We start from the raw sequence: 25,156 nt of genomic DNA on the forward strand, positions 1-25,156 counted from the left end.
TGTTGGTATACAGGTAACTAGCTAGCTCACTAGCTCCTGCAAATAGACAAAATATTTAAATATAGCTGCAGAGTTAGCTTGCTAGTGCAAGAGATATGCCATGTGTGCACTCTACCATTGGGTAGCTAGTGAAACAAACAAACAACAGAAAAGAACAAATAAAATATGTAGTAAGCCGTATATGGGATTGGCCCTGCTGGTCAATATTCCTTGTGTTTGCTGACAAAACCAGCTCTGTCCCTCTGGATCAGCCCACAACTCTTCTTGGACTTCTTACTTCTTCCATCATGTTTGTTGCTGCTATATTAAAACTACACAACCATTAAAGATGGTCAAGTGACTTGATTTGTAATGAGGAATGGTGGTGGCAATAAAAAGGGGTAAGGTGAGTCTAGCCATAGGTGTCTATCTCTAACATTTGTTTTTCACTGGCACCTCAATCTCCCTACCCTGGACAGGCATGTTTTTCCACAAGTACAACAAACTGACTCTAACTGGCATCATATGAATTCAAGGAGGTGATCTTTGACTTGGATCTGTGACAGGTTTTTTTTTTCTGTGGTGTGTGTAGTCAAAGTCTCAACTGACTGATGATTACAAAAGGGTCCTGAGTGTTCATCCGCACCTGACTTCTGAGAGATAGTTGGTTTTAAATGCAGACCATTTGCTATTTCGAAGCTGACCCTTGCTTCCCTTTGACATGTTAAAAATACGCAGTCTACTTTGAGTCTTCCCACCATGCGTTAATGCCACCAGAAAGATGCAGCAGCCAAACAAATTTATCCAAAAATTACACAATTACACAAATTACTGTAGAGGGTGATACATATAGAAAGAGGCTTCAACAATGCATACCCTGGTGTTAGCTAAAACCCTCATCTACATGTATCCTCAATTGGTGGAGGAGGGTATAAATCTGCTCTATTCATTGTGTGACATGCATCCCACTGGTTGTCAGGGCTATTGAGGTCCATGTTAAATTGGCCTAAAATATGATTGGAAGAGTAAGTGAAAATAGCATACATTTTTGAAGTTGAATATTTCTGTACAGCAGGGTATGGGAAAGCCACATTTCCACGGGAAATATACGTAACAAGGAAAATCAGAACCACTTGAGTCCGTTTCCATGGCGCTGAAAAAACTTCAGCAATCAACGCAGCATTCACGCTTAAAAAAGAAAAACAACACTGGACCATTAAATCAGAAATGCGTCAAATACGGATCTTTAACATGATTGATTCTATTGTTGTTCCCCATGTCAGAAAGTACCACTGAATAATTCCCACCATCTAAACAGGGAAAACATTTTGCAAGGCTGAAGAGGTTGAGCGAGACTGAAGTGCATGGTCCAAAGCTTCCTGTGGATGTGGTGGAAATGTAAAAGGGGTAGAGTAGCTTCCACAGCAGCCCTAAACATAAATGAGGATGCAAATATCCACTGCAAAATGCCCAAAAAAGCTCAGGAGACAGTTTTACTTCCAATACTAATCTCCCCATTTCCTTGACTTCACTAACTGATGACCCTTCCCAGTGCCAATGCAATTGTGCAGCAGTAATTGGAGACGGACTGGGCCTTTCTAAATTACTCTGGAGTTCAATTCAGGGGATTTTCCTTCCTCTGATGTCCTTTTAAGGGCTTGGCTAAACAGAGCCTCTAAACTGCATTCATTTCAGATAATAATTGGAGTTTTCTTTAGAAACAGTGACTGATTCATTATTCCCTTTGTTGTATTTTTGCACACTTCCATGTGTTAGCCCGTTGTCCCCCCCTTTTTTTCCCCTTTACGCAAACCATTTTTTCCCCTTTATGCCAATTGTATACTAGGCCTGTCTCACCCCAACAACCACTGTACCTGTGCAGGAGTCCTGAAGTGAGGGGAATGCAATCCTTCGATATACTTGAATGTACGGCTATTTTTCGCACTGCAAGTCACCCAGTGCACTGTAAGGCCTTACACTCTTGCACTAAGTGGCAGTTGGCTGGCTAAAACTTCCCACCTAAAGGTAATATACGCCAATTACCAGTAGCATATATGTAAGTCATTAATAAATTGTTGAAAAACACACCTAGCTAAATATACAGCTTTAACATAATATAACAAAGTAGCATTACCACTGTGTGGCAATCTAAGGTAGCTAGCCACTTCTACAGAGAATAACATCTTTTTAACCCCTGTGCACTGCAGCAATACCATAGAAAAGACTCACAACACTAAAAGACTCAATCTGGGGTTATGGATTTGTTTCCTCTGTTAGCAGATGCTTCTTGCTTTTATGCCTATTGGAAGCAGATATCCACTAAAAGCAATAAACCTTTGGATATTTTCTATCAAAGTCCTGAGCATGATTACTTTTTCAGGACTTTGTGGCTATTTATGGGCATGAATGATCTTGATCATTTTGCTTCTTGAAAGCTACACTGTTCTTTGGAAAAGCACAAGATGCTGCTCTTTTCAGAGTTGTTAGTTCTAAAAATAGGTCTCTGAGCACTGGTGTATTTCGCAGTCATTTTTTTCTGTGTTCAGTCATGTTGTTGTAAACATTTAAGGAAGGTGTATTTAAATATGAAGAGAATCTAAAAAAATCTGATGAATAGTGACCCTATGGCAGGACATAATAAATTCAAGTTAGACAAAATCAGAGCAGAATAAGTTTAAATTCTAGTAAACAGAAAACAGGTAATAATTTGACAAAATCAAGTTTTTGTCTAAGTTTTTTGTAATTATTATATATTTTATTGGAAGTGAAAAAATACATAAATCAACATTTGTAAAACACATTCTTCACATCGGGAAAGTGAAGATAAGCTTGATAAGATAACTCACTACCATGCTTAGTAGATAATGTGGACAGTTCCCAGGAGCTAGCAAATCCAGAAAGCATTTCAAGACTTGAATTCACAATATGACATGTTAACTGACATGTTAATAACACCAAGTTAATATTACAATTTATGAGACAAATATCAATATGGACTTGCTGTTAGCCCATAGCCATTAGAAATTCCAAAGCTGCCTCATCATCATACTCTGAGACTAATATTACACTTTATTGTCTTTAATACACTTTCAGTTACAGCAAATTTTCATCTCAGTTCTCTGGTGAGAATAGCATAATACCACAGCACTGGAATAATCTCTCTGTTAGAAGCACATATACAGTATCAAAACTCAGCATTTTTTGCCCCTAACATTGCTGGAATACACACAGCAAATGGAAAATTGGATTATAATAAATACAGAACAAACACATGAAATAAAGCAGAAGTAAACCAGGATATCAACCCTGATTGTGCAGAATTAGATTTTTTAAGATTTGTTTTCACTCAGTACCTGTAATTATGTAATTATATCTGTTATAATCCTTAATTAGTCATGGTAACCCATATGTTCACAGTATTTAGTAACAGGAATTTTGGACAGTCCTATAAACTGGGGATCACTTCATCGATAGCCAATTGCTTTGCACTGTGGCACAAATATTGCATGTCACAGAACTGCAAGTCACATAGGCCAAAAACTGCACAAACAGACAGCGGAATTTCAGGAACACTTGATATATTTAATACCTCACATTCAAACAAGTACTCCAGGAGCAAATATCAAATTTTACCTTGAACTGTCAAGAATCTGTTTTAAATCATTCCTGAAAGCATAGTGTATTTACAAATGAAGCAGACTCACCAACAAAAATATCCCCAACTCATGAGGTTCAAATGTATCAATTCTTAAATTCCAACATTTCAATATATTACTCTAACTGAACCTTATGTATTACTAAACTTAATCCAAAATGGAAACGCAGGTTTTGGCTCATTAAGATGAAAGTTCTGGCTGACCAGCAAGTGCTCAATTAGTGCGGGTATTCATCGTCACTCATGTCCGAATCGTCGGCCTCCACTTCACCCTCAATCACTGACTTCTTCCCTTTGCAACAGGACACAATCAGGCCAATCAAGAAAATCTGTGGGAAGGGAACACATAAATGGACTGACCAATCAAGGAAAATGTGTTAAACAGCCAGCAATAAATCAGTTTTCTTCAACAGTATGATGTGGCTCTAGAAACCTTATTACAAAGGGCTCTTCATGTGTGACAGTAACATCACCCATTAACCTTTGGCGTTGTCAGAGGTGTATTGATAAACACATGTATCCAAGACTTACTGCAATGAAGGCCCAGTTGCCAAAGTAGTAGATGGTGCTGAAAAACCAAAATTTGTGCAGGAACAAGTATGACCGTGTCACTGTACACTGATCTGAAAAACATGCAATCAGAGAAAGAGAAATGTGAACTTGTGCACTTTTAAATGTGACTAAGAGCTAGAATCACAGAGAGTAAATACTAGATAACAACTGCATGTTAAATGCATGGGTGCTTCATAACCTTTCAGAAAATAGCTTCAGGAAATAAACAAGTTTCTTTTTATTTGCCACTTGCAGCAAAACAGAGTATCCTGAATAGTATCAAATGATGTACACACCAGGTGAGAAACAAGATACCTCATAGGGATTATAAATTACCACCGGAACCACTGCACTCATTGTTAACTTAGTAAAGATTACACTGTTTCAGACAACCACATAAGGATTAAAAAAAAGAAGCAAATAGTTATCAGGAGTGCCAGACCTTAGTGGCACTAAATGGTGCCACAAGATAACCTGAAAGTTTAAAGGTACAACACATTAAACCTGTAAACTGGTTATTCTCACTGGTACGAAAGGTTTTATTAAGGTTTATTTATAAACGTTCACAGAGACACATGTGCCCAGTGGTACACAATTACCTGACAATCTCCATTTTTTATTAAGCTATAACTGAAGTATTTGTTAACTGAGGATAATGTATAAATTATGCTTGCAGAAGACTGAATAATTAGAGAAGGGGAAATAATTGCAAAACCTCTTCACTACCAGGACAAATCATTTACTGAAGATGAAAAAAAGTCTACCTGAAGTACACAAAGCAGCACAACAGGCCTTTCTGATATTTTTTCCCCTTTTCTATGCCTGATACATGGCTATAACATTACTGGTACAATGTTCAGTGACGTTCATTTAGAGGGGACTATTTTTGATCTTAAAGAAAAAACAAACCTGCAAAAGACAAAAAAAAACAAAAATGGCAACTGCCTTTTTTCTTCTCCCCTGGAGGATCTCAACATTGCTCCTCTTTGGAGTCTCGTGCTTCAGTGACTATTCACTAGCACCCAGGGATATGCACTTGCACGCTCTGCTCCACACTCATTAAGTTAACAGAGCCCACTGGCCTGTTAGAGAGACCAGTACCCCATGAGCCTGTCATGCTGTCTCTTAGCACACTCTGTACAACTCTTCAGTAAGTAATATGTAATATGAGTAGTGCTAGAGAGACCGCCTTTTCTCTTTTTCCATTCCAAATCTGTCCCATCCCTTGGCTGGGTACTGTTAGGACATTCAATTGGCCATTTTATGCACATGACATGCTGGATCTTCAGTGACGCTTCATTGCAAGAAAAGAAAATAACACGTTCTTGTGATGTAATGGATGTGACAGGGGCACAGCAAACTTCCCTTCATGCTCTTATCCTTATTACTCTGTACATTGAATCTCAAAGAGAGCACCATGTATAGCCTTGCTTCCCCTTAAATCGGAATCTGGTCCCAGCAGCCTTTTCTCTGAGAGACCCCATTATGGCCTCTAGAGGGGGATTGGATGGGTTGTCCTGAATTCTGTTTTGACTCCATTTATCATATAGGTCATATATTGAATGCCTGACCACAACCTGTCTCAGAAAGTTAATCTTGTAGTCAATAAATGGTTTTGATGTTAAAGGGGGTGTTTAATAATTTTTACAGTGGTTCCACCACACAAGAGTAGACTCCACACACACACACACACACACACCAGTGCCCCCCTAGGAAATGCTCTGATGATAATTACGGTAAATGTAGCATCTGTTGTAATCATGATGATAATGTGATGGATAACGGGAGGAAACTGAGCCATCAGAGCCAAAAAAACAGGACAGCAGCAAGACATCAGGGCATATTTACGATATTAAGCTTTCCTTTTTATGAACAGCTCAGCATTGAAAAGCAAACAAAGGTTACTGCCAACAGGCACAACGAAGACGCAGTGTGGAGTCATGGCCCATCAGTCGGTGCGCAGGTTATGATGGAAGGGTATGGACAGTGCCTTTACAAGGATGGTAAAGGATGGCTACTACATTCACAAACATCTAAACAGCACTGCCTCATATTTTAGGCAAGATTTCAAACTCACTATAATGTCTTTAAATCCCATGCAAACAAGTCATAGGTACTGGTAGAACATTCAAGTGGCCAATTTATGCACTCGACATGCTGGATGCTTCAGTGCAAGAAAACAAAAAAATAATGTGTTCTTGTGATGTAATGGATGTAACATGGGCACAGCAAATTTCCCTTCCCAGTCTCTCAGCACTATGCTGTATTTAAGTATCCCAAAGGTTTGGACTCAGATTGAACCTATGGATACCTATTATCAAAACTAATCTAAAACTGAAACTGCTAAACATGTACATGACAGCCTAGAGAGTTACTGGAAGGTTACTCCAAAAATACTGGCATGGAATAACACATTTAATTTATTGACCTGTCATCTGCTGCCTAAATTACAAGTTCATTTCAAAGGTATGTAGGGTTTGCTCTGGAAAAAAGATAAACTCATTACTTAATTTAGATGGCCATATCAAACACAAAATGGCTGCAGCAATAAGTTTTTTTCCATGGTATAGCACTGGCCTATACATTATTGGTAATGCTTCTCCTGTTCCTGTTCTGCTCTGGTGATACTTTCTGATGATACCAGTCAGGCGATTCAGATTTAGAACTGTTAACTATGGGTTTTTTGAATTAGCTGAATGCATCTGAAAAATCTGAAAAAAAGTAAAATATTTAACTTCACAGTTGTTAGCAATTATGAAGATAATTCATCACTATATTCAACAAAAAAGTGAAATGCTTTGTGCAACTGGCAGTATAACTGCATATTACTGATTAAAGCCCATACAGTAATGAATAGTAGCACATCTCCCAGGTGAGACTCTTCTGCTAACAATCAGTGAATCACTCATAACATGACAGCAGTTCAGTTCAAACCTCACTCTCATCACTAGATCAAAGCATGGGTCAACAAGGAGAGGCAGAGCAACAAGTAAAAAGAAATCTCACAACATAGCATGGATACAAATAGATCTGGGCAGCAATAAGGTGCCATTCTCTAATCCTCAAGGTGACATATAGCGGACTCTTGCTACAACCCCCACACAAGAACTGAACTGGCCAAATGAATGAAGAAGGTGAAAAAGTGTGAGCTTGTATGGGCAGGGAGCTGCCGGGAGCGTGACCTGTTTAAAGGGCTATAACATCCACAGCCATTTGCTTTGTGAGAGTGTAAACATCCTAATTTGCCTATCCAGAGGGACACTTCGCTCATAACAAGGGAACAAAGTGCTCACAGAGGAGGTGGAAAATAAAGGAGAGAGGCTGCCGCTTCACCGGGAAGCCTGTGGGCTCTGTGTTCTTTTCAAAGCAAGCTCTGCTTGGTATGCTCTGCCATGCCTGCACAAACCGTCCCTGCAGAAAGTGGGAGGGCAGTTCTGGACGGAATTCTGGCAGGAAATCGAAAGAGCTGGAACCTGGTAAGTAAAAGCCAAGGGGAAACAACGATGAAGCGGTCAGAATGGCAGAGGAGACAAGCCGTCTTTAAACAAATAACTAGAGAGAGCAAGAAAGAGAGTGAGAGAAAAGGAGAAAAAAGCAGGTCAGTGGAGAGTCTAATGTGCCACGATTTAGACAACTGAAGAATAGATTGGACCGAGGTCAATGTTAACTGCACGGACTGTCTGAGCTAAAACGTGTATGATGCTTTTCAAGAAAAATTGACCTATCTGAATCCAGAGCAGAGATAAGCTCCAACTATAACACACAACAGGGAATTCTGCAAGTAATTATTTGATGGTATTGTATGCATTGTATAATATTGTATAAACTGATTGAAAAAGCAATACAATTATTATGGGTTTTTTTTTTTTTTGCTCTCATCATTTTATGACTGGAGGATATATATAGATCAGGGTTTCATCCACAAACCTGATAACCTACATTTGGATTTAATTAAGGTAGTTAATATTTTGAGGTCATATTACAAGCATCCCAAGTCATTTTAGAAACGGTTTATATTTATATTTCTCCGTTAACACTAATGAAAAGGTCTGACTGGTAGTAAGACTGGCTTGCTTTAAAAACTGAATGGCCAGGTCTGGGCAAATTGGATATGTTTTGGATTGCTCAACTATTCAAGTAAGTACTTGATACATATGATTAAACATAGCACATTAGAATGTTTGAGTCTCCGTTTAAGCAAACAAATAAAAAAACTTGGAAGAGACAGCACACAGCAGCTGAATGTTAAGTACATGTCTCTAAAATCACCGGTTACAATTTGTTCATGACAGTCTCGCCTTCCCGCAACACAACCACATAGCTAATATCAAGTTGGGCATATACGATGGGTCAGTCAGCTGGCCTGCCAAGTTATGGGATGGATTCCTACCCTGTCAGAGAAGAAATCATCAATCAACATGACAAGCCTCTGTCATGTACGTACATATGCAATCATATGGAAGAGAAAAAGGTGCATGGTGACAGTGGGCAGTGTAAAAGACACCATTTTTTTTCAACTTGGCTACTTGGCTGTTGGCACAAAACGCATGAGAGCTTGTCCTGCTCACTTCTAACGTATGAGTAATTAGTGTGAAGCACAGATATGGCTATTTGGAATTGAGAACATGTCAATATATGACATGATGTGATTATCAGAATAACCTCTGGAGTTTAGTCTGTTTTTTCTGTTTGAACTTACTTTGTATTTACTTGAAAGACTAACAACAGGCAGAATAAAACAGCAAAAAAGTAAATCAATTGTAAAACCAATTATATTTTTTTGCTCCTTATATACACCAGTTCATTTACAGTGAGTGACAACTGAAAACCAAAAACCAAATGTAATTACAGGGAGTAAAAAAGAAACCTTTCTAAATCATCTGAAAGGCCAACACTAAAGCTGTTCAAATAATTATCTGTAAGCATGTGTTTCCAGCCCTGCTCTGATAGAGGGTAGACTTATTCCACGCTTTTCATTCATGCTATAAACGCAGCAGTCTGGAACTGTCCACGTGCAGGAGGCCTGAAATTGGTAAGACGTGTAATTTCTGGCTATATCAGGAAGCCATCTGGAGCATTAAGTCTAACCCCACAGTGAGCCTTCTCACGCTGTCCCTCACACTGACTTAAACAGGGGAGACGGCCCACATAATAGGCGGGTAGCCATTTACCTTGCAGGCCCTTCTGTTAATTGTCACTAGGAACACTTGAAAATGATATGAATACAGCACAGTCCTGTTATAGGCTTTGATTTAACTGGTATTACTGCACCTTGTTTGCTGCCTTAAAAGAACAGTGGCATTTGCACATCATAAAAGACAGTACCTTGCACTGCGATGTACATTATATTTTATTATTAGAGGAAATACAGGATGGGATATAGGAGAGGATATACATATATATGTATATATACATATATATATATATAGTTTATTATTTGCTACAAGCTGCTCCCTATCTTGCAGCTAGTCCATCCATTGCTTTGCCTTAACATAACTCCACAATAGTTAAAAAAAGTGTAATTTGAACAAAATAAAATAATTTACATAAAAGGATCTTACGTGCATAACTCCTGTCCCAAGAGCTTAAGTGACATAAAAATAGGTTATGCCACATGTATCTCTGTTTTGTGTATCAACAGGGTTTTGTGATTTTTCAAAACTTGACACACTTGAAAAACAGGCATTCTGTTTAAGCATGCTGCTACAGAGGTGTGTTCACACTACAGCAAAGCCACTTACTTTGGCTTTAAAGATGGAATGCAATTTCATTTATAATTCCATCTGACTAATTGTCATTAGTATCTCCTCCACCAGAATTAGCTCCAGTTTCCATTAAGCCATAATCTCAACTTTGTGGTCACAGAAATGTAAGAAGCCTATGATGGCTTTGAATTAATGGCCAACCGTAGCAGTAGATATTTGCTATGGTCTGGACTGAACCAAGGAGTCTGATAATAAATAAACTGTAGAACTAGTTTTGCTAGACTGAGAATATTTCCGAGACAAATATGAATTCAAGGCAGCATTGCTATTCCACGTATCTGGAATACTTCTGATTCTCCTGCTATCTTTTTTAAATGAAACACTTCAAATCATACTGTGTGGTCAAAGATATAACCCCAGAAACAAATATGAAACATAAAGAGAAATAAATAAATGAGTGATTCAAAATAAGATTCAAAATGTGAATGCTAAACCAGAATGCTTATTTACATTAGTAACATTCTGATATATTCATGGGAAATAACTCCAAAAAGAAAGTACTACAAGCCTCACACACTTGTGGGCCTGTACCTAAGAACACATGAAAAATAAATGAAGTAAACAACCTGTTATTCCCATATGCAGTCATTAATAAAACAAATCAGTACACCTTTGATGAAAATGGGCCAGACATTCTGTGAGACACACTACCTGAGAGTAAAGAGAGTAGTCTAGCCTCTTTCTCTCAGGTACTGCTGCCTCTCTCCCTCTCTCAGGGCAGAAGGGCAGTTAGAAGACCTGTATAAAACTGTGAAGGAGTGGCAAGAGTTAAAATGAGAGTAGCAGGGCCAGCCATTAGCTAAACCGCTCACAAGGAAACAAACTGGGATGATGCTATGAACCAACCCACACCCCCCCTCCACCCCCCCCCCCTCTGCCATCTGCAGCCCCTCAGCTGCTCACCTGTAATACAGGCCTCAGAATGTGACATGCAGATGGTCCTCAACAGCGCATTGGCCAAACAAATGATCACATACACAACCAACCCCGTTCACCTTCAAATCTACACCATCGATCATCACAAATACCAGTGGCTGCGGGTACCACGCCTTTGGTCACCACTCATCTGTCTGAGGCGAGCAGCGGTTTCTGTAATGTGATGCATTATTTATGACAGTACCCCACCCGGCACCTTAAACAAATGCACGGCCGAGGAGGAAATCGCGAAGTCTTCTTCTCCCCTGAATCTTTCTTTGCCCAAAGGCAGATACTCCATTTCCCTCTGAGATGCTCTTTTTCTACTCCCCTCTTTAAAAAGCACTCTGAGCAGCATCGATGAGTCTTTCATGGCTTTCTCCTCCATCTGCTTGCACAAGGAACCTGAACTCCCAAGCCCCTGGAGAGCAGCACTCTCCTATGCCCGGCTCAGGCCTGCTTTTTATTGGCAGGAAAGCACACACAGTTCAAAACAAATCTGTCTCAGACAACTGCAGTGCTATACTTAAGAAAAGGCAAAAAGTAAGGCTTTTGGAAACTTTCCCCTGTCATGGTTTATTATTTAGCTTGGTAAAGTGACCTGTATTTAAAAGCATTATTTTTTTCCCCCTGTACATACGATCACATCTATATAACACGCCCTGCCAAAGTCAATGACACAGACTGGTTTTCAAATCAAAAAGAAATGTTAAGTAGTTCTCAGAAATTGCAAGCCTGAAAGATTCATTAAAAGTGACGTATGCACATTCTTCAGCTGTCTCTACTGAATTGGATACTTATTTGAGTACTATGATGTTCAAAACTTATTATTAAAATGATTACTAAATCAATATTAAACAGTCACTGTTGTGTAACAGAAAAGTGAAAGGTTTTTCACTTTCTTACAAGTAAAAACGTATCGGTATTGTAGAAACACTTTTCAATTGCTTGAATGAAAGATTTTCATGTCACAGTTCAACCTATTACATGTACCATGAAACATGTTCAAAGGACAATGGCTAGAAAACAAGCTACAACATGTGAAAAGAAACACCTTCAGTGTTTACAGCCAACAGAACATGCCTTTTTTATTTTCAGTTTTATATAACATTGTCGGTTCTACTGCCGATGAGTCTGCCAACACTATCAGAGCAGCAGGAGGCTGAAGAAAGGCTACCGAAATCAATGTTCATTTCAGTCCATCAAACGACCTCATTTTTCTGATGCTTCCCAATTGTGTGCAAAACTGATCAAAACAAAGACTAACTGGTCCACTGCAACCTCTCCTACCTCAGGTCAACTAAATTACAAAGCACCGCATTTTCCAGGTCAGTTCTGACATGTTCAGTGGGTGGAATCCCAACTACAGTCAACACTTTTCATGCAAACTGGGGGTTATCCTTACCTACCCAATGAGCAAATTGTGCAATACACTGTGAACATTCAGGTCTTCATCTAAATGGACTTAAATTAGTTCACTTGAACTGTGTAATATGGATTTCAAGCTGCACATGAATGCTTGGCTTAAAGGGTACACAAGTATGCAGACTTCCAATTACCTGTAACAGTCCTTGACTGTGTGCTTCAGTAAAGGTTTCATCATATCTGATATCAATGGACAAATTACCCCTAACCACTGTGAGGTTGTGGGAAAAATCTGAGTGTAAGCTATGATAAGAGGCAGAATATGTGGAAAAAATATTATTAAAAGCCAGGCAGCAAACCGTTACTTCTGACATAGAGGTTAAAAATAACCTGTTCCTTTTAATGAGTCTTGTAAAACACCTTGGTGCATGTGAAAATGATTCATAGATATTGTGAGCACAGGGCAGTATTGCATTAGGCAGGTAGGAGGAATGAGGATGGGATGAATCATCTGCATTGTCCACCTATTTCTTGACTCTGACAAGTAACAAGGCATCAGCACCAGAGGATCTACAGTCTTTCTCTCCATTACCTCTTCAGTGATCATTATGTATCAGAGTTGGGGCACAGGTGACCTTTCAAAATATGGAGAAAAAAGCTGAAAACTTTGACACTTCTCACATCTGCTACATCATCATTCTTGTTCCATCCATGACAGAAGAAGAGTTTCCTCCCTTACTGCTCACCATGGCAACGTTAGTAGAATACTTTCAAGAAGTGACAGTTTAACACAGTCAACCTTTCAAGAGAACTGGAAACAGTTGTGAATGATGGAGAAATGTTGTATGCCTCATTATTTATGTGTGTGTGTGTGTGTGTGTTTGTGTAAACGCGTGAAGAATCCACAGTATGTGCATGCTTGAAGAGTCATTGGATCTACCCTGAAAAAAACAAAAGCACTGCTTTAACAAAGGACATATGTAAATACAAGTACAAGCATAGTACAAGCATTCCTTTCTTAAATCATAAAGAGAAGCGAATACTGACAAACACAATCTTATTGTACAGTAAAATCAAGGTGTAATCCCCATGATACTGGCAGTACAATTAAGTCTTATTTGCATTGAGAGAAAGTATTCATGCAATCTGCACACACCTGCCATCTTTCATAGTGCAGATAAAATCAAATCGCACTCTCCTCTTACAGCACATTAACACAATGGCCATACTGGAAGTGGCTGTTGCTTAGGAACAGAGAGATGAAGCAAGCTATGTACCAACTGCACTGAATATTAAAGGGAATCATATTATCTTTGTTTTTTTGTGATTTAAGACCTAAGAAGATTGGAAATTACCTTACACCTTACAAGTGTCAATTGTGTTCACTTTTACATGGACTGTTAAGTAAATAAAATAACTGTGGAGGGGGAGAATATCCACAGCAGCATTAAATGCATTTGCAGAACACCTCTCTGGTCTCTTCCTGGACCAAACTGGTGTTCAGATGGGGCTGTGCAAAGCAGTGAAGAGAGAAAATACACGTGGATGGGAATATCTGTGGGTTTGTGCTGTGTGGACAGCTGCCAGAAAGCTGGGGGAATTTTGGCACAAAAGGCGCAGAATATCTGTGGGCTCCCACGCACTGTGACTTATGTAGAACTTGCTGTTCTTCACAATTTTAAATGTAAAGAAATGAGAAAGCTTTGCCGAGGTGTTACAATCCTACTGAGGCTTTTGCCAATGAAGAATCATAATACTAATAATAACCAACCTATACCTTTATTTCATAAATATCTATACTTACTTACAGCAACTTATTTCCAAGACAGGTTTCAAAATAAAGTTGCAACGTTTTGATTCAGTTTGGGATTACACTGGCCAAAAACCTATATCAGAGGTAGCAGCAAACTGCAGTCTGCTACTCGCTTGTGAAAATCATTGCCCACGGCTTTCAATCTCAACTCTGTGCCACTTGAGCAGATAGCAAAATTCACCCATCACACCTAATCAGATCCACACTGCGGATTAAAATCGCTTCCCAGATTGCTTTTCTCCATACTGTACATTGTGACTGTTCTGTTCTGCAACCAGGCAATAACAGAACTGTTGTGATCCACCTCCTTTTATATGGAAAGTGTGGACAAACAGGCCCTAATGACCTTGGTTCAGAGTGAAAAGCCATATGACTATGATGTTGAGATGCAACTCTTCTACTGCTCCCTGAGACGTTTCTGTTCTTATACTGCTCACCAAGATGTTGCTAATATTATAGTGCTCAACACGATGAGCGTGTGCGTGTGTGTGTGTGTGTGTGCGTTCATTGTCCAGTGTCCCTGATTTCTATTGTAACTCCACTGTTCAGCATGATGCCCTATCTTTATTGGACAGAGTGTGTACCCATTCTACCCTGCTTTGTCATCCCTGTTACAGTTTCTGACACTTTGTGGTGTTTCTTTGAAAGGCACGTTATGTAACATGTGTTAATGAAATGTTATTTTTAGATCAAAAAGAAAATAGCTGATGATTTCCCACTTACCAATCGTCGATAAATCCACAAGCTGACCCTATACAGCATTTTGATGCAAAAATCGGTGTTTCACCTGACCTTCCATCCATGCTAATAACTATGCTAAAACACAACCTATATTCAAAGGGAAATATGATACTAGCAGATCTGTTGACGATGATGTAACAAAATGTAAACTAAAGCAATTAACTGGCACTGAACAGTGGAATTTACCAGATAGATAATATATCTCACTAAATCATACACATTAGTACAGGTAGCATGAGGAATATTAGGCTTCTGCAATTAGCATGTAAAAGCACGTTCCCACTTGAATAATTTTTTGTGTTAATGTTAAATTGCTTTGCTATTTTTCTGAATGTGTAGGTTCTGAAATGCATAGGATTAACATGACAGTGCAAGAAGGAGCAGCATTTCGGTCTCCTCTCCCAGTCATCCTCCTACTACAAGAGCCCAACTCGCTGCCGCATTCCAAGGGCAGCTTTCCCACCAAGTGCCAAGCCAGAATATTTATCATGCATTCAAAACTATTCACTGAATAAAATATTTTCTGTTTTTCTATTTTTTTCCCTTTGTGAAACTGATACAATAGATTTTTTAAGATGTAAGTTATCACCTACATAGGTATATGTTTTATCACATTAGACAAAAAAAAACAATTCCTATTCATGCATAATTTTACACAAGATCTGGGGGAAACTGGAAGCATATGCAATATTGTGCGTGATGTTAATACTTGTCCACACTTCTACTGTACAGTTAATGAATATTTACAGATTCAATTAAAGGCTAAACCTCTGGTAGCATTTGACTTCTTAAAGCTGGATGAACTTGTCACCAGCAATATATTGCTTCTGTAGAGGCAGAAAACAAGATAGTCTGTGAAAATAAAACTAGGGAAAAACCTGGAAAATCTCAGCTGAGGGATGACCTCTTAGTTTATCAATATCCCTAAGGGTCTTACTCGTCTTTCCTTGTTTGCCTGTATAAGAGCATCTCCTGCTCTCTTCCTTTTCACCTGGCTTAAAATAGGTCTTTCGGAAGAGAGCATTTAAAGATCACATGAAAATGTCAAATTAAACCATTTTCTTTGATTCTCCTAAAAGATAAGATGTCGCTTATTTCTAATTTTCATTTACAGCTGCAGAATGCACTGAAACATCAGCTACCCACAGGAGACTTCCTGGGTGGTATCCATGGCAACAAACTAGTTCCTCTAGAAACACTACATCTATTCAGTCTGAACCAAACACAAGCAAAATAATATTTGGTAGGCATAGTGATGGGGAGACAAAATGTCCTTTAACAGGAACTAGGTCTTTCATTGCCAAAAAAAAAAAAAGTAAAATACCTTATCAGAATGAGATAAAGCCAAATGCCATTTACAGTTTATATGGAAAGTAGTGCTGGAGATATCAGCCTTTTACCAAGGCAAAAAAGCATTACACAAAAGCAAATTAATCCATTTGCTGTGACTATATGTCATAAATGTTTTATGTTCAGACTATTACACTGAGATGTACCGGTAATATTTTTAGACCTTCTCTATCAAGGTGTAAAGTATTTTACACTCAATCAAGGAAGGAACAGCTATTAAATATGTGTAAAATGAGTGTCCTACTTTTCTGTGTATGCTGAGCAGTGCTGATGGTCTCCAGGAGTAACTGAAGAAGCCAGTGCACCATGAGCTGTCATCTTCAATGGATGAGTCTGAGAATCAAACATGTTTTCCATCCAACTGCCATGGAGAAGCTTCTATCCTATTAACATTAGTGATCTGTTTAGCAGAATTACATTACTTTTTTTTCAATTTTTTCCATGTAAGTAGCTGGGTATTTACTGAAGCTAATAAGGTTAGGTCTTTCAATTTGAGATTCAACAGGAGTGCCTCAGCCAGCACTTGAACTTGCAACCTTCTGGTTACAAATCCAGCCCCTTAACGAGCACACTACGCTCCTGCCTAGCATGAGATCATGATACCATTTGGAACTGTGGAGCAGAACTACATTCATCTCTGCCCTCTGCCGTTTCACCAATTCAAACACCCCCCCGCTCCCAACCTCCCCTGCCCCAGCCCCCGAGTCAGAGTGGACTTATTGCGTGGTTTGGCTTGCAAGGGAACGGCTGCCACTAGCCGGTTTCCGGGGGCGACCACGCCCCGTCGCATGTGTTCTCCCTGCTTGACACTTCCTCCTCCTACTCCCCTGGTTGGCGGAGAGACGCCTGTTACGTAAGCAGAGCATGCTTCCAAGCGCCGAGCAGAGACAGACTTCAGAGCCTGTCCGCCATGTGACCATTCACCGAGACGGAGAGAGAGAGCGAGAGAGACAGAGACAGACAGAGAGAGAGCTGGCGCCCTCCCCAGCTCGCAGGTCCACCTACGGAACATCTTCAGCTGTGAAATGGACACAGTCTGAACAGCTCTCAGCGGGTTTATAAGAACTCCGTGATCGCCAGTCCTGGCCCTGATAAGTCAATCAATTTACAAATCCCAAACAGCACCGTGGTAGAACAGGTACCTGCTCTCCGTCTGTCCTTATAACTCTGCATATTTTCACCTGGCATCCACAGCTGCAGCCTTGTGTGTAGTATCTGCATGTACCTATGAACTGTATATGAGCAAGCCACTCAGGCCTGGTGACCTGACAACAGCCTTCCTCTGCACGTCGACCTTCGGCACAATACAAATGAACTGTGGCCACCAGAACATCCTGGGGCTACCACGCTCATGAGTGAGGAGCATTAACGAAGCTCATGCATTTAAACAGCATTTACTTTTACTAATATTGCTTGTCATATGAAATTTGGAACATTAATGGCAACACACTTGTTAGCTAACAGCTAGTCTTCTTCTGCAACCTCTGAGCAGAGTACAGTACCATAGATGTACAGTTAACAATTCACTCAAGATACAGAGAGTTACCGAAAATGGAAATGTCTGTTCGGAAGGGTGTGTGGATCAGGATTCTAATATCCATTTACAGTTACTAAAGAAATGGCTTGTTGTAACAGGTTTTACAGCCTTGAAGGTTATCTGGAACAGTTGTCCATTTAAAATCAGTCTATTACTTTTTGGATATACTTACTTTACAGAAGTCCACTAAGCTGCACATGCCTTGTCCTAACTGGCCAAATACAATATATTGAATTAAGGTCCTATTTATCAAATGTAAACGAAAGTGTATTTCTTTTATTTTAATATTGTTATTTGTGCCTGTCCAAATTGATGCTTTTAATCACGCCCTCAGATCCCCTCAAGAAGGTACTAGAGCATATGTATTTGTGACTTTGTATGTGTGTAAAACTATGCTTTAAAATCCCAATAAATAGTAGTTAAAAATAACAACTACTTTGTGACCAATAATTGTAACAATATAAGAATAATGCATAATTGTAATGTGATCGCCCCAACAATGCTGGCTACCAGAACTGGGAAATCTAGCTAGCTAGCCACATAAATTGTATTTTACCACTCATAAGATCCCCCCTCACCCAAACCACATCTCCATCACTCTCTGTCTCTCGCCTGTTAGTCTGAATTTTCCTCAGGGGAGTGAACTCGCCATGATCAGAGATCTGTAGAAAGAAGGTGGAGGAAAAGCCTGTTCTGAAGCAGAGTAGCAGGATAATGGGTCCTACACATCCTGGTTAATAAGACTTGACTAACGGCCTGGTCTCAAACGCTCTCACTGCTGGATGTCCCCACCAGGAGGGGAAAAACAGGGAAGATACTGTTTGACTTGCAGGGCACACATATGTGCAAATGTACATAGAGCTGCAGAACATTAATACAGTTATGATTTAAAATTCATATTGGTTTATTTGTACATTACTCCATTCGCCTTGTGTGTGTCACAAACAGAACATGGAGAATTTTCTGTGGTTGCATAGTAAAAGCACAGAGAAAAGTCATAAATGTTAGTAATACTACATTTTTTGAGCTGTAAAAAAAAATAATAAAAATAAATGTATTGTCACGTTCTTCATTTCCACTAATCGTATTCTCTGTCAAAATACACAAGGAAACAATATACCCTCTGACATAGCCAGTGTAATTTCATTTTTGCTTTTGAAAGCACAGGGGTTATAAACTCATCAGCAGACATATGTTTAATTAACCTGTAAACAGTTCTTTTTGAAAACACAGTCTTTTTCATTCATTCATTTCATGCGTCTGCCTTTATCAGTGGAATGGGTATCCAATGAAATCATACAGTGCAGTTCAAGACCACCACATGTGCTTCCCTAACTCTGCCTTTCACACTACACTAGGGTGAAAGTCATGAGTTTTACTGTGTGGTAATGTACCAGAGTAAAGAGGAAGTTTGCTTCTGTGGACTGTAATGAACAGAGAGAGGACTGATGGGAGGTTTGACCTTCCGTGACGGGCAATGCATTCAGCATGAGCCAAAGCAACTCAATTCACAAAGATGCTTAATGTCCACAGCTAAGTGTGCTCTATTCACAACTGGGCGTTCCTGTTCTGAGTGTTTGAGCAGACAAGGTGTAAGCTCACAAAATATACACTAATGTTACTATAAGTCACCACACTTCATGGTTACATTGTTGGGTGACACCCCCTACACCTGACCACCGTGAACACTGGCAGACTAGTCCCTGCTCTGCATGCCCGAGTCTTCATGAATCTGATAGGGGAAACAAAAGGGGTCAGAAGATGATTGGAGAAACCAGCTATACTTGATGACCTGTTTCCTTACACAGAAAAGACAGAAAAGAAAACAGGTAAAACAACTATTTTCAGAGGGTTCTAGGAAATGACATCAATGCTCAGTATTTACACAAGGGTAATTTAACAGGCAATGAAGAGAGAAAATGTAGAAGATCCGAAAAGACTTTGGAGGGAACACAGTTGTGGCTCATGAGCACCTAAAGCAATGTCAAACAACTACAACCCTGGCTGATCAGGCCTACTGTCAGTTCACTTCTTTTCTTAACAAACATTTCCAATTAATTTAAGAAGGTGAAAAGGAACACAAGACATTGACATAAACAATCTCTGCTCGCTGCAAAAAAGTGGAGAGCCAGAAAGACCCTGTAACCTTGCAGGGCTAAAAAGCCAGCTGTCCGCACTGCAATCAGCTCCAGATTCCAGACTCCAGAGGGAAAGGCAGAAGCAGGAAAGAATTTCAGTAAACAAGAGAAATGCCTTTCAGAAATTCACCTGCTGAGTAGCCATAATCGAAATTGCTGTTAGGTTGCATTGCTTTTCTCCTGGTGGCAATGAAGTGTTTTACAGATGGCGGGTGGAGAGGCCACAGTAAGAGCTTTGGCCAAGCCCGCAGAAACAGATTGAGAGACTGTGATATTTGGCAAGCAGCAAGGCTAAAAAATGCAGCGGTTTCAACTGCAAGTGCAGCGAATATGGATGGATATCTAGTGGCTGACAGTGACTCCTGTACAGCAGATTTACTCTCCTTTCTGACAGTTTTGGGAAACCAGGAAATACCAGGCTCAAAACCAAATGAAAGCATTTAATGATACATATGTTTAAACATGGTCCACACCCTTTTTTCATGCAAGGACAAATCAGGTAGGTTTATTTCATTCTGACCGTGTTGCTTACGTGCAAACGTTCATACACCCACATGCCTACCTCCCCCCTCCCCCCTCCCCCCAAAACCCACACACACAAATACACACACTTCACACAACAGAGAGTGATCAGATCTAACTGACAGCTCCAAATGGACAAAAAAGATGCTGTGAATTTGAAAAGCTTGATGCAATTATTTCAACCCTGACTCTATAACAACGGAATGACAACAGACACCGGAGGCTACTTCGACACTTAACTCAGCAGGACACACTGAACATACAAGCAACAGAAACCACCCACAGCTAAAATATCCCTGTGAACGTTGCATGAATTTTAAACCAGCAGCATTTGGTATTAAATCTTGGCTCTTCAGAGCAAAGTCATAAAGTACTTCCCTCATATGGAACCGAGTGAAAAACAGCTCTGTCTGTCAGATGTAGAAAGATCATCTGCTTCTCTTTGGTTCACTGAACCAATTACATATTAACATCTTGGTTTTCTTTTTCTATATTAATTACTTTAATTTCCTTAGTTAAGCCTGGAAGAGCTATGGTGGAGTGCCCTCCTCAGGACAAAGACTGCTTGCCTTAAGCACTCCTGTTTCATCAACCTCACTGTATTCCAACGGTGGGATTTTTATTTCAAATTTTTGTCTGAGATACAAATGTGATCTTACAATCACTAAAACAGCTGGATTTGTAAATAGCATGGTAGTTGTATGGGTGTCCAATTCTACAGCTAAATACAGCATTTTAATTGACTGGGTTAAACAAAAGTAGAAAACAGAGTGCCTCAAGGAAATCTGACAGCCCATTTTTACACCTTGTGCAACAGACAGCAGGTCATGCACACTGATTTTAATATGATCCAGATTCAGCATTGACAGTGGTTGTGTAACATACAGAGAAAACGTCAGAACCTGAAGGGCTAAATCCTCATTCAAAAATGCATTACCCAATGCACCAAAGACCTGCCTTATCTGTAACAGGCATCATATGTACACTGGTAATTAACCTTGTAATTAGCCATGATTACTGCTTGCTTTCAGCAATTTGATTCCAACACTTTATTTTCTCCTTTGTGGTAAAAACAACTGCCTTCAGTTTAAGCTCAGTCATGGATAAATACCACTTGGGCTAAACTGCCCACATTGCCTACACATTTACAGGATCAGATTGGTGCTCCATTACGTCATATAAGAATGCACAGTGCACACTGTGTTCCTGCTAAGAACACAGCTCTCCATACCAGTGGCTCTCAAACTTTTAAATCTGTGTAATATTAAGTCAAAAAGGCTTTCCCTCCCACCACTGTGCTATGAAACTGAGCCGCATGCATAGACATGCACACACACACGCCACTAAGGACCCTGAACCTGCAAGGTGACATTATCCACTGTACTATGGGTGCCCTATTATTATTATCTTTATCCACGGCATACATTATTGGTATGTAAAATCAATAAAACAAGGGAGCCCATGAACTTGCAATGGCATATATCCAGGGAAACTTGCACTGCATTACAACTTACTTATCACAGTTACGTAATGCAGCTTCTACTCTGTTTTAGTTCCTGGAGTTTCTGGAGTTAAATTGCTTAGAGCTACTCATTTTTGAGTGAACAAAGGACCTCCATCACAACCTCCATTTTGTGTGATGCTGTGCTGATTGGATTTTTTTTCCCTGAAAGCTCCGCCTGTCTTGAGATAAGTATCCATCGTCACCTATCCTCTGCTAATAGTTGTGATCCTGTTGGGTCAGCAGCTGACTGGTGATGTCTGACCTTGATCTGCAAGTTTCAGTGTTGTTCTGCAAGCAGATACATAATGAAATCAAGGTCCATCTACATGAGAGGGGGAGTCTGGGACACAACTAGGTGGGTGGTGTACTCTTGACCCTCTACCAGTTATATGGCAGCCTGGATGAAAATGAGCTACATGATAAAATGCATTGTATATAACAGGATATTAAAAACAGCACAGTGGCATACATGAAGTAAGGCCCTCTAGGCTGGGGTCTTACAACTTGAAATTGTACAAATGATTTTTTTTTTTAAGAGAAAGCGCCTTTCTGTGGCCAGCTGCTTGGACAGCAGTGAATGCTCCGCCCCTTCCCACCGGCAGCCTTCCTCACCCCCACCTGCCTCTAGTCTCACATTTCACTGCCCTGACCTCATTACTATTCAACACGCTCTCCTCCCTTATAAAGAACTCTGACTATGTTCCCACATATGCATTACGCCGCTCCTCACCACCCCTTCAGTTGACTCTGACGAAGGGCATTAGGCAAATGAATAAGTAATAAAGGCCCGGCTCGTCAGAGAGCAGCGCGTTCACATGTTGGTGTTTGCACGGCTAACGTACTGTAATAACTGTTGACACTCGGAGAATGAGAGGCTCCAGCAATGCATAAGTAAAAGCCTGTCCTTAATATTAATTCATCTAGTAAATAATGAATGACAAGAGGGATTACAAAGTGGGCCGTGTACTGCTGTTGTACAAGGAAATTGCCACCACATGTGATAGGGAAGGAAGTAAGCTGCGTCTATGAGGGAACGAAGCTTTAACATGTGGTTGTGTATTTCCGGGACTGATCTTCACTGACAGGTGGGTTCACTTGCCAGTGCACTGGAGACCTCTAACCTCACAAGCTCTTGCTGTTTTCCTGTTGTCCTTTTCTGGCAATTTGGAGCTCTCCATTAAAGTCAATTATGTTCCGACCATATGTAGAATTAGCAATCATACTTTGCTCTGTTATCTTTTAATTATATATTGACAAATAGAACACATGAAAAAGAAACAAAATAGAATAAGAGATGAACACATTACAACAAAAACAAGAGAAATGGGTATTGAATTGTGGCATGTACTTATGGTGAAGTGGCAACGGAAGTGCTGAAAGATTTTGAGAATTTTTTTTAAGATAAAGGGGTGGTTGGAACTAGAAAGAGTTTGAGAATTATTCATGCACCAGATATTAATATGAGCAATGTTTAAAAAGTGAACTTAAACTACTTTAGGATATTATTTTTGAGTTAGTGTGAGTGTGAAAAATGACAGTTCTGGGCACCAGCTAATGCGTACTGAGTTCTTTCTTACCTTCAGGGGCATCAGCGTCACAGAACCTGGTGTTCCCAGCGGTACCGTTCCCATGCACAGCACTGGCTGATGGCATGTTGGTCTGGTAAGACACAAATTAAAATGGATGGATCAGTAATTTCTCTGTACTTCTGGATGAAGACCGATGGGTTTTATTAAACTGATTGCAAATCCTATTATTAAACTGATTACAAATCCTACAAATCCTTCAAATCCATTCTATTTTACAGCAGTTTTAACCCATACTCAAAGACACACACACACACACACACACACACACAGGAGGGAATTCATTCATTAATTTCACTGCCCTTTATATTTAGAGGGAATGACTCAATCACAATCAATGTGTTGCACCCACCCGGGTGATGCACGGCAACCAATTTGAGCCAGTACATCAGCTCACCATACATCAGCTGAGGTGGGAAAAGAGAAACCTATTCAGTCAATTAAAATGGGTACGAGTAAAATGATTACATGGCCAGATTGATGATGTAGTTAATAAAGTTTACTTATATTTGTGTTAAAATCTGTCATGCTTCTGTTGCCCAATAAAAGCATTCATTGTGGCATGTTCTAGCAGCTGTCTTTACACTAAAGATGACAGAGGGCTGCTCAGCACGTCAAGGGTAGATCAAATTAAAAGCAGGTGAGCAGTCATGCGGTGCGATACTCTGCCACAGTTCATCTATGGAAGACTGGGCATTTCTGTATATAATCACACACCACAACCCCTGACATCAGAGTCATTCAGTCTCTTGACTCATGCAGTGCTGTCCCTGATTTTTACCGTGTAGATTCATGCATTGTTAGAATTACACTGTCGTGCCCGTGACTTTAAAATCACAGAATGAAGCCTGAAATAATGCAATGGAGACCCTGACTCTACAACCACACAGAGCAGCCTGAGTTTAAAATCATGCAATAGAGCTCCTGACTTGGAAGCCAAAGTGAAGCCCCTGACAGTAGAATCCTAAAATGGAGACTGCAGAATCCTGAAGTGGAGCCCCTGACTTCAGACTCACAGCTGTGTGCCCCTGACTTCACTGCCCACTTGAACTGCCCACTGCAGCTCCTAATTTTAGAGCCAGTGTTGTGAGATTAACTGGACAGCCTAACAGGAGATCCCTCAGTGCCAGCTCCCAATCATGCAATGATGTAACAGCCCATGCCTCCTGTGGGGTAGGTGCAAAGCCAAACTTCAATCAATTTGAACAAGAAAAGACCTCTGAAAACCAAACACTAATATAATTGCATTCTGGAGTACCCAATGGCCTTGTAATTTGAAGGGGCATTCCAACCTGCTGTTAAGGCCAAAAACCTGCCTTGACAATTCAGTGAATGGGTCAATAAGTGTAGGTTAAAAACAGGAAAACATCAAAGCCATGTCACTTAAAACAGGAGGAAACTGAGCACTGCCTAAATTAAAACACATGGCTTAAATTTCCACTTTTCTGTGGATCAAATGTGGCAGTTAGTTTTGTTTAGTTATTTTTGGCTGGGTTTGTGCTCAGTGCTGCAAAAGAAGAGGTGAAACGGCCAATGGGAGCAATGTGGCTTTGAAGTCATTAGAAGACCTTGCTATGCACTTTAATAGAAGTCCAGATTGTGTCTCTGGTGAGAACAGTGCCCCCTCTATGCCAGAGCAGGCCAGCACGTCCTTTCCTTCACTGTTCCATCTGGTTTTTAATACTATGAACACCCAAACGGGGACACTGCAGCTTGAATCCGCACAGTCCCAAA

The 25,156-nt window shown here is 40.0% G+C and overlaps 1 protein-coding gene across 1 annotated transcript in view; it reads right to left on the bottom strand.

The window, feature by feature from the left end:
* Window positions 1-2,801: 2,801 nt before the first annotated feature.
* Window positions 2,802-25,156, bottom strand: part of lmbrd1 (LMBR1 domain containing 1) — a 74,002-nt gene continuing 51,647 nt past the window's right edge. Inside the window, exons 14-16 of the mRNA XM_036547032.1 lie at window positions 23,414-23,495; window positions 4,166-4,257; window positions 2,802-3,963 (exon numbers count right to left, since the gene is read on the bottom strand). Coding sequence (XP_036402925.1) covers window positions 3,853-3,963; window positions 4,166-4,257; window positions 23,414-23,495 — 285 coding nt within the window. The 3' untranslated portion in view covers window positions 2,802-3,852. The remainder of the gene's footprint in view (window positions 3,964-4,165; window positions 4,258-23,413; window positions 23,496-25,156) is intronic.

This window comes from Megalops cyprinoides, chromosome 15 (genome assembly GCF_013368585.1).
Source record: "Megalops cyprinoides isolate fMegCyp1 chromosome 15, fMegCyp1.pri, whole genome shotgun sequence".
Lineage (NCBI taxonomy): Eukaryota > Metazoa > Chordata > Actinopteri > Elopiformes > Megalopidae > Megalops > Megalops cyprinoides.